The sequence below is a fragment of the Phaseolus vulgaris genome, chromosome 9 (genome assembly GCF_000499845.2).
Source record: "Phaseolus vulgaris cultivar G19833 chromosome 9, P. vulgaris v2.0, whole genome shotgun sequence".
NCBI classification, from domain to species: Eukaryota; Viridiplantae; Streptophyta; class Magnoliopsida; order Fabales; family Fabaceae; genus Phaseolus; species Phaseolus vulgaris.
The window spans coordinates 25,911,910-25,923,552 of NC_023751.2; the positions used below are offsets into that span (position 1 = coordinate 25,911,910).

The 11,643-nt window shown below is 28.6% G+C and overlaps 1 protein-coding gene across 1 annotated transcript; it reads right to left on the reverse strand.

Annotated features, from left to right (window-relative positions):
• Positions 1–221: 221 nt before the first annotated feature.
• Positions 222–2,085, reverse strand: LOC137822571 (transcription repressor MYB6-like). Its single transcript, XM_068627481.1, has 3 exons — positions 1,602–2,085; positions 1,382–1,511; positions 222–1,294 (listed from the first exon to the last, which is right to left on the reverse strand). The coding sequence occupies exons 1-3, from the start codon at positions 1,732–1,734 to the stop codon at positions 490–492; spliced, it is 1,068 nt and encodes a 355-aa protein (XP_068483582.1). The 5' UTR covers positions 1,735–2,085; the 3' UTR covers positions 222–489.
• Between the last annotated feature and the right edge of the window lie 9,558 nt (positions 2,086–11,643).

Here is an 11,643-nt window from a genome sequence, read left to right on the forward strand (position 1 = left end):
TTGAAGTCATCTTCTTTGGTGATTTTAAAAAAAAGTCATGTTATTTGGTTTTTGTGTTTTAATATTAAAAAATTAGATAGTAATCACGCTATTAAAAAAATTATATACACGTTTAACTTGTAATGTATTCACGAGTCAACTTACAGTGTATAGTACTCTGAATTATAATTCTTCTGTGTGAAAATAAAAAGGTTTTGAATGGACACGTGAAAAGATTAGGATAACAAAAATAATTAGCTTCACTCATTAATCAGCAATAATCGTCATTCAAACTTCTGCTGATGAAAACAGATACATCAACAGGAAAAACAAAGATATCCGGGGAGGAGAGGGATCATCTCATCAGTTCTCAAATCTTTTGCTACAAATCTGCTGTTATCAACATCTTTCTATTGTTCTCTATCTTGTCGTTTCAATTTTCAACGAGAGATAAAGAACACAAAAAAATCAACTCAAAATGAAATAGAAAAAAACAGAAGAATTTACAGCTCACATATGCTGGAACACATCAAAATTTGCTCCCGTTAGATCCTCCGACAGTGCCATTAACGGATAGGTAGTGAAATCTATGGAATTCTGAGTCAGAAACTGCCCTTCTTGCCACGAACTTGTCTTGAACTCCTCAGATTTTACCACATTGACTTGAAACTGTAGCAAAGGATCAATTTTGTTCTCAATTTCCCATGATGAGAATCCCGCATTTTCCATCGTTTGAGACCCGGCCCCTGGATAAACACTCATGCTTGAGCTATTGCTGGAACTTTCCTTCAACAAAGAACTGATTTTAGAAGCTGAGTTGTTGTCTGAAAACTCTGCCACCGACACGTTCCCGTGGTGATCAGAACTGTTCAGACACGGCAATGAGGAGAATCCATAACTTGAATTAGTTCCCACTTGGTTCTGATCAAACAGTCTAATTGGGTTCACACTTGAATTGTAACCCATTTGGAATTCAAAGTAGGACAAAGGGTCCAATGCATTCTTGCTCATGAAAACTTCCCTTGAAGTTTCTGTTACATTGAACACACCATCATAGTAATTTGAATTGTTCACTAGAAGTGGTGAATCCTGTGATGAGGAGACTAAAATCCCATGAGACACTGGTAATATCATAGACGGTGTCTCTATGGTGTCCTTCTCTTCCTTTATTATGTGATCTTCAGCACTGAGGAGAGGCTTGTGCGTAGCAGGGTCAATCCCTTGTTTCATTAGCTTCTTCTTCAAACATGAATTCCAAAAGTTCTTAATCTCATTATCTGTTCTCCCTGGTAATTGAGCTGCAATTTGAGCCCACCTGACATTGGAAAATAACCATTTAAAAAACTCTTCCAAAGCATCACAATTTGTTAGCATATCATTAATTCAATGCATATAATCCCACCTATTTCCTAGAACTTCATGAAGGCTAATTATAAGATCCTCCTCTTGTTGAGAGAACATCCCTCTCTTTAAATCAGGCCTCAAGTAGTTTATCCACCTCAATCTGCAACTCTTTCCACACCTTTGCAGTCCTGCAATTGATAAAGTAATGGTTTTCTTTCAGTGACAAGGAATCATAAAAAAAACAAACCGAGAATTTGGGGAAGTGTTAAGATTAATACCAGCTTGTTTGGGAACAGAACTCCAGCAGCCAACACCAAATCTGGTTATGTAATTGAATAGCTTCTCATCTTCTTCGGGGGACCATAAACCTTTCCTTAGTTTTTGCTTTAAACAACAGGAATGGCGACCCATGTGTGCGAGGACAGTGAGAAAAAGGACACAAAAGGACAGTGGTGTTTCTTAATTATGGAGAAAGGGTGTGTGAACTATGAAGTGGTGACTGGGTCTATATAGTGAGACATTACCCGTGTGCTTGTGTCAGTGAAAGGTTTGTGGAGGTGGAAAATGTGTCAGTGTTGCTGTGTAGAGAGGGTAAAACTTGGAACTAATTGTGTGCATTTAAAGAGAAGAGGAGGGTGTAAATCATACTTAGGATTCAAGTTATGAAATCGAATGGGAGAAAGAGAGAGAAAGAGAGAAGCTGAGGAGGAAGGTGAAGCAATCAAGTGGGATTTACGCAAATCCGGTGCTGCTTTTTGCATTGTATTGGATTGGTTTTTAAGACTCCCTATTTCTAGAAATAATTATAACAAAACAATAATTAAGTATCATAAACTATAAAACCTCTATAATATAACCATCAACTTTAGACTTCTATTTTCAACTTCACAACATTCTTCTTCAATTAAACTCATTTCTTTTTAGTTTTAATCATAAATATAGAATTCTGTTAATATTTTAAATACTTTTTAATAAAAAAATACATAAATATTTTCTCTAAAACAATATGGTAAGTCATAAATAAATATGCTCTATGAAATAAATCTTTTGTGAGAAATTCAGTTACATGAAATTTCACTAAAGTTATATTTTACAAATTTTTCTATTTCAAGAAATAGGAATTAGAGTTCAAAAACAAAAACCGTTTTTGCTAGTCTGATTCCTTTTACTATAAACATGATATTGCCTTTGGTAAATGTCGAATTTATTCCGCATGTTAAATGTTAGATTCTTCTTTTGATTTAAAGATAATAATCCTGAATCATAACCTAGCATAATTGTTCTTTTGAGTTAACCTGATCATGATGATCTCATCCTATATATGATGTCATTTTAAATCAATGCAAAAAATTTAGATGTCCTCAAAGGCAATTTATTTTAAGAAATGTGTTGTCTAACATATTTTAATAAAATTTATTGAAAATAATCATAAAATTGTGTGAACCTACTCACTCTATTTAATAAACTCTCATTTATGATATATTTTTAGTAATTTTAGTCAATAGTAAAAAGAGTTAGAAGAAATGTATTATTAACAAACCTTTCTTAGGGAGTATTTACAGTACTTGGAAATTTAGAACGCGTTTACTTAAAAAAAAAATTTGATTTTAAAATAACACTTTCTAATTATTAATAAAATAAAATAAAAAATCCTTAATGTTTTGTTATTTGGTAAAGAGAAAAAAACTGTGTGAAAAATAAGAAAGATTAAATTAGATAGGAAAAAAGGGGATGGAATTTTAAGTTTCTTTTATTTGAAAAAAAATAAAAGTAAATAATATTACAAGTTTGTTGAAATTAAAAATATTATTTTCCACTTAACAGAATTATAGAATCATATCAACATCTATGATGTTATTTAATTATCCTTGAGCATATATAGTAAGTTAAATTATTGCTTCAAAGTTTGAAAGCATTTTATTGATTATAATAAATGTGTAATCAATTGAATGGTACTTTGGGATCAAAACATTATCTTGAATTCAAGAAGTTCAAGAATAATTAAAGATTGATTCATTAACTATTTTTTTTATTTCATTTTTACTAAACAATATTAATTATTATTAGGGGTGACAAAAAGGATAAGTTTGACCCCGATCATCCACTTACCGTCATGATTATACAGGCTAAAGTTAGTAATTTGTTCTGTCATATGTCAAATTGACTGTTGGTGTGTTGGTCTATCATTTCTTAACTTTTTCTTCAATTTTTTAATTTTTTTTGTTTTGAATATGATTTTAATAATTAATATCCCTCTTGAACAATAAAAATTGCAAAGAAGAGTAATAAAATTGAATTAAACTTTAATATTATAATCAGAAGAGGTTTAATGTCTAACAAAATAAAGTAAATATCAACAATACTTCTTTAAAAATATCAAAAATAAAGAAGAGTTGACTAGTCTGAGCCCACCCTTGACTTGTCGGGTTAGCGAATTTGATAAGTCAGGTTGATACAGGTTAATAAGTTCAAAAGGTTAACCTGCTCCATCTAAATGATGACATAATGACTAATTTAACTAGATCTACTTTGTCTTCTCAAATTATTATCACCATCTTTATTTTTACTCAATTTCTAAAAACATCTATTTAGTGTTCCATGGTTCACCTTCAAAATAACCCATTATAATAGTCATTTTGATCTATTAGATATAATGGTGTATTTATTATTTAGTCCTTAAATTGTGAAGATGCAAACCAAGGAAAGCGAAAGAAAAATGATGAAAGATTTGTTGACATTTACAACAAAGATTTATGCTTTATGCTCTATGACAAAGAGAATGGCATTGGTAATGAGCATGTTGAAACGAAATATTAAGTCTCCAATTTAAGAGTGTGTTAACTAACTTTTGTTTTAATCCATCAATAATATTGCTTCTCCGTTTAGTGAATTGAAATGCACAAAGAATGTTTAGTTTCCTTGAAACAACAATCCAAACGCATACTGAGATTCATTATTGTTCTTCTTTTTTTTCCTAATATTTGGCTACGTTGTAGTTATTATAAAATAAATTCAATTAAAAACATTTTATAGTTCTCATTGATTAAAATGCTACTATATCAGACAACTTTAGGTAATGGTTCATAAAAAAAATTATTCATTCTAGAATTAACCTAAAATAGGAATAATTTATCTTAGTTAAAAATATTAGTGAACATAATTTAACTTATAACTTAAAATTATTATAATGATAATAAAAAATATCAAAGTCATATATTTAAAAATGTCAAAATTTATTATAATAATTTAGTTTACTGATAGTTTTCGAACTATACATAATACTCCTTACAAACTTCTAAGAAAAATAATTGAACTAAAAAATAAATAAAATTTAACCACTTTTATCTTACTTAGAAAGAATTCATAGTGATAAACATATCTTATAACCGCATAAATGTCAATGAACCTCTTGCATGCGCCAATGAATTTTCAAAGTTTTTATATGGTTGTTGTGGCATGATTCATATGGAAAATAATAATAAAAAGTATTACTTTTTCTGTTTTATAATATATACAAATTTAAGGTTTCGTTACACGAACAAATAAAAAGTATTCATTTTCATAATTATAAGCAAACTTAATTTCTTTTTAATAAATAAACTTATTAGTTTTATATAAAAATAATTTAAAATAACACGTTTTTTGTGGGTATTAAAAGTGATTTTTTTTCTTTTTTCTATAAAACAATTTATCTTTTTCTATGATAAATTATTATTTTTTTCTTTCCACAAATAACAGCATATAAAATAGAGTTTGTAAAACAGTTTTTTTTTCTCATTTTAATGAAAATAAACTAATTAGCAAGCAACTAAATAAAAAATAAATTATCCAAATAATTAATTTATACGAACTCCAATCCATTTACATTAATATATATAAATTCCAATTTATTGATATACAAAATATTTTAATTTTCTATAAACTTTCAAAACTAATGGAATCTACAAGTTTATACAGACAAATAAAAATATTGAATTAAAAAATAATAAAAAGAGATAATAAATGTGTTAAGATAGTGAATTAAGAACTAAACCTATAATATTTAGTATTATCAATATATTTAGAGAAAGAATATATTGATAATATTTTTAATAATATTTTTTTGATAGATGATTGTTGTTTGTTGAGGTGTCAGCTTAGCTGAAATGTCAAGTTGCATAGTGATAGTGATGTCTAACACGAAAACTTTAAAAAAATATATATATATTTAGAGAAAGAATTTTAAGAAGATGGGTGGGTTTGGTGTGTTAGAAAATTTGTGTGGATGGTAAGAGATACCATAAAAGTAGCCGACAATGTACACGCAGCTTTAATTTCAAAAAAGGCCCAAAGTAATTATTGTTCATTCCTATAAAACTATTAAAGCCGCAAAACCAATTAAAACTTTTTTCTCATGTCGGAGTTCAATTAACGCTGCTGAATTTTTATTTATTTATTTTCCAGATATGTTTTATATCTAGTATATCTAATACTAATATTTTAAAATAGAAAAACTATTACAAATTCTTAATTTAAAATTACGCTTAATTTTAATTTTAGTTCTTTATTTACAAAAATCAGCCATTTTGATTTTTACATATTTTCCTACAATTTTAGCTTTTATATTTTTAATTATTTATCTTTATTTTTTTAAAATTTCAATCTATTAATTCTTCATTATTCATAACTTTGCTTAATTTCTCGTTTTAAAAAATTTATTAAAAGATTGTCAAGTTACATCTAATAACAAGTTCTAATCATATATATAAAAATCACAAGCATTATGTGGTTTTCTCAATTTTACTTTATAAAGTTAATTAAGAGACTAAAAAAATTGTGAATTTTACAAAATATTTGATGAGATTTTAAGTTACTCTTAATATTATATAAATATCAATTATAATTCTTCTCGCTTCTTTAATATTTCTTATTTCACAAAATGGAAGTATTAAATATAACCAATTTTTTTAGATTATTAGTGATTTAGCAAAGTAAAAGATTAAAAGTGATCATTATTTCATGGTAAAGGTGATAATGATCAGTTTTTATTTATTTTTAAATATTAATGTATTATTTTTATCATTTATCAATTAAAAGTTAATGTCCTTGTAGTACAATTATTTTCTGGAAGAGTTTGATATTAATTAGTTGGCAACTATTGTGAAAGATAAGTTATTGTCAAAGGAATAATTGATTGTTTGTGTTATGCATGTTTATCTGTAAAACAACAATAATTCCTCGCATGCACTAAGTATTTGCTAGTGATTTGTTTGGCTTTAAATACACGTTTTTTTGCTTCTTCTTTGGCTTACAATACAAGTTGTTAATTATCATTAAACATCTAAATTAAGGATCAATTACTTGCGAGTAAATAGTATATTTATTGTAATCCATTATATATACTTTATGCAAGGTAAATATGTTAGTTTTAAATAAAAGTGTCTTAAAATGTATATGATAACAATGAATTTTAATCAATTACATAATCATTAAACTCATAAATTATCTTAACAGTATATCTATTTTCAGGCTCTTAAAAAATATATATGATAGTAACAAGAATTTTTAATTTTCAATATATTATATTAATTATTTAAAAATATATCCGTTGTCAAGTTAATTCTTTAATATTGTATTTTGTAATTAAATTAATCATCAAAACGATATACAAAGAACCACGACTAATACATTTATATTATCTTCAATAAACACATAAATAGAACTATATATTAAAAATAAATTTATTTTTTATCATAAAAAATATTTCATTTATTTAACATTTTATTCTCATGTAGTGTGTTTTCTCTCTAGCATATATATATACACTGGTAGGCTTATAGAATCAAAGTTAATGTATGAATAAAAAAAAATCAAAATTAATTAATGTGTATTCTTAATTAGAAAGATTTCTGTAACTACTACTCGAGTAATGAAGCAGATCTTTACGCAAGCATTACTTAAACTTTTTTAGGTATTGTGGAAGTTCACCATATAGAAATTGTGTACTTTTTTTTTTCTTTTTCAAGGTAGATAATGTGTACTTGAAGTAACTAATTTAAAAAAATATAAACTTGAAAAAATAAATTTATCCATATATGTATTTATTGTTGGAAAACTCATTGCAATTTATAATTTTTTTCAAGAAAAAATAAGCATTTAGATGGATAAGAAAAGCACGTTGTCGACGTCGAAAAGACGCGTATTACACAGTTGCACATATCGAGCCGTCGGTATTTTGAGAAGTTCCATGAAGTTAATTTGAGTTCAGTACAATTCTTTTGTAATTTATTTTTACTCTTTTTCTTTTTCATTTGTCTAATTTACGATTAAGAATATTGTACTGGTGGTATGAAACTTGATAGGATTCAACATTATAAATAAACCATTAATAGAAGTGTAAGGTAGGTTTTAACATCATATATGTAATTATTTTTTTTTTAAATTACATTGATTTTGACTTTAGACCTAAACTTAAAATATAAACAATTATCAAATAACAATAAATAAATATTTAAACTAAAAAATATAAAAAAATCATCTTATACAACCTAAAAATTTTATGAACAACAAAATACAACTATATTATCTATGATGTAGAAGTAAATTAATCCATTATTCTTTCAATTTTTGGATGTCATTCTGGAACAATAGAGATTGATCATTAAAGACTTCAATTACAAATTATCTTATCTTTTGATATATTACCTTTTTTTCAGAGTTAATGATACTCAACCAAATAATGACTTTTGTATAATACATCATGTAATAGCTACATTAGAACAAGTCTGCTTGCCTCTTCACACTAAAATGAGAAAGAAGTGACAAAATTTTATTTCATAGACCTTGGACATAAAATAATTATTATATGTATTAAAAGATTTCTAGCCTTGGGGTAGATGAATTGTAGTGACCTTATCCTACTCCTTCCACTTAAAACGTTTGTGTGAGCCACAACTCTAATTAAAGCAAAGACATATGTTAGTCCAAATATAGTTATACTTGCAATGTGATGAAAAATGTAAAATTTATCCTCGTAATAAGTTTTTCATTTTCTGGTTGGGTTTTCTTTGGAGCTAACAAAATCACACTACCATGTAATCCCTATGTATAATTACAATTAACTACTAATGGGACCTATGGTGAATGATAAACAATTAGTTACATAATTACCATATTTTAAAAATACAAGTTATAAAACTAACCCTTCAATGTACCAAGTAAATATGTCTTTGGGATTCACTCATCCATATTTGCATGTATTGTTGAATTTGGACCTTTGTGTTTCTAGATATTTGGATGGATTAAGGCTTAAGAAATCCATTTGTGATTTTTTTTGTCCCACACTCAATTTTTCCATGAACATAATGTTAGAATATATGGCCTTAAACGAGAGGGGGGTGAATTGTTTAAGACAGGTTTTTGAAATCTTTTTAAAGTTTAACAAAAAAATTTGTGTGAATCTAGAACAGAAATGAGGTTAGCCAAGAACATAAGCAATAAAACAGTAAACCAACAGAAAAACAATCAGTTGTTTATACCATTAAAGCTTAAAGCAAAATTTAAATGAGTTTGAGGGTAAGAGAGAAATACACCAACAGTTTATACTAGTTCACTCTTAAGCCAAGAGCTACATCCAGTCCCTAGAGAACCACTGGATAATCCACTAAGTAATCAAACCAGATTACAACACACAAACCACCAAAGTAGTGACCTTGAACCCTTCAAGAAACACACTTCCTTTGGAAAATCACACCAAGAGTATTGATCTTGACCACCTCAAGAGCACACAACACTCCTTGGCAACACAACACCAGAAATGAGTAGGTTGAGAAGGGATCACACTTGTTTACATAACAAATTGAAATCAATACAATTGCAATCCTATTCCACTCTCTTTGAAAAAAAAAAACTTGATGTGAATGTTCAAATCTTGAAATCAACTTTTTCTCAACTAAAAAACTCAAATATGTTTCTCTACTTTGTTTGAAAACATAAACAAACTATTTATATTTTCCAAAGATTGGTCAAAGCATTTAATGAAGAAGCATATTCAGTTGGAAACCATTTAAAGCACATTCAACCATCAAAACAAAATATTGTTAGGATTTTCAAAGAAACAATCGGTTGAAACCACGAAACAACCGATTGTTTGGTTTGGCAGTTAAGTCAACCAAACTAAAACAGTTTTCAACCTTTTCAAAAACTCATAAGAGTAAAACAATCTGTTGATTCGACAAAACAACAGTTTATTTTTCATTTAGTTGGAAAAACATTTTATTTTCTAAAAGGTTTTAAATCACATCAGTTTTAGATTCAACAAAGGAGTGGATCACATTCTATTCTACCCAGATCCCTCCCAAAACACAGCAGCAACACCAGCCTTGCATCAAACACATAGGATTTGGATTCTTCAAACCACTTGATCACTCTTGATCAACACATAACACAATTAATTATAAGTTAAAAAGTAGTTATTATAATATGAAAAGCATAGACAACATTAAATGTCTTACATGATTCATGGCTATACCACTAAAATGTTTAACATGGAGGTTTCCCCAACAACCTCCAATTCCTCTGGTAAGGAAATGTACAAAGAAATAACAATAGTATATATGCCAAATACTCTATTGTCCCCATGTAGTTGCAATAGTTTCCTGCTCAACCTTGGTAATTTGGTTTTAAGTTGATCATCCTCAACTTCTACCATGTCATCATCATTACTATTAGATGTTCCCATAACCTGCTTACCACGATGGGGCATGACCCTAAACAAAGGAAAAATGTTATTTTAACATTGATAAAATTTAGAACAATAATAATTAAATAGAAAATAACACAATGTAATACTTGTGGCCACGTCGAGAGTGACTTGACCAGATGTGTAGGCCAAGCCATAAAAAATTTGAAAGCCTCCCCACCAATTTGACCTTTGTTTTAGGCAGAGACACTCGAGTAACAACATCTCAAGCTTCATCAACTACCACTCGTGTCCAACCCAAATATAGAAAGGCATTAAGGATGGTTAACACTTCCTCTATTTTTCATCCTAGGGCGACTAGACATGAGGGATTATCTTCAACATATCACTCACGTGGGTTTGGTACATCAATGTGAGTATGATCTACTGAGGAATCTGCAACAACAACAAAACTCCCTTTCATGCTCATTTGAACAACCTCGAGAAATTTAGGTGTTCCCAGAGTCTGCTGCTGGGAATGAAGAAACTCTAACTTCTCATCAAACTCTTGCAGCAAAGATTTCAGAATTTTATTAAGTTTCTCTTCGAATTGAGTTTTTATTCACTTAAGCTGGGTTTGTATCCAAGCAAAGAAAGACATTGAAATACTATTTACAATGAAAAGTGCAGCAAATCCACCTAATAACAACAAAAAAAGGCACACAAATCGAAAAAATATTTCCATGCAAAACTTTCTTTGCAACTTTGCGAAGAAAGTGTATATATATATATGTATATATATATATATATGTATATATATATATATATGTATATATATATATATATATGTATATATATATATATGTATATATATATATGTATATATATATATATATGTATATATATATATATATATATTTTAATTAATTAATTAATTATAATTTACTTTTTTACCCTTTTTATTTTAAACTTTAATTATTTTTATTTTTATTTAAAATATAATTATAATTTAAATATAAAAAACATAATTATTATAAAAAACATAATTAATCATATTATATATAATAAATTATAAATATAAATAATAGTAAAAATAAATAATTTTTTTAATAATTAAAAAATAAATTTATATAATAATTATATTAATTAAAGTAAAGATAAAAAAAAAAAAATAAGAATCATAATGTCATATGATTTGAAGATAGAAAACCAAGAATTGCATTTTCGTGATTTTTTGAATGATAATTTTTTTTTGAGATCAAATAAAAATTCGTGTCAGAGCTCGAAATCTTGAAAGAACAAACGGAGGCGCGTTTAGGGTTTGCAGAGACGCGTTTAGGGTTTGCGGAGGCGCGTTTAGGGTTTGCGACGACGCGTTAAGGGTTTGTGAAGGCGCGTTTAGGGTTTGTGGCGGCGCGCTTAGGGTTTGCGGAGGCGCGACAACATTCCATTGGACCAGTGAGGAGCGGCGATCAGGGGCGGCGGGCGTGCGTTCACGTTTTCCACCAGCGCGGCGGCTCTGATCGCGTTTTGTGCGAACCTCTCCACCAGGTGCAGCGGACGACGACGACCAAGGGCTGCGGGGGCGGCGCGCGACTGGGTCTGTGCGCAGTGGTGGTGCGGTGCGGTTGTGCGTGGCGGTGGTGCGGTGAGCTTTTGAA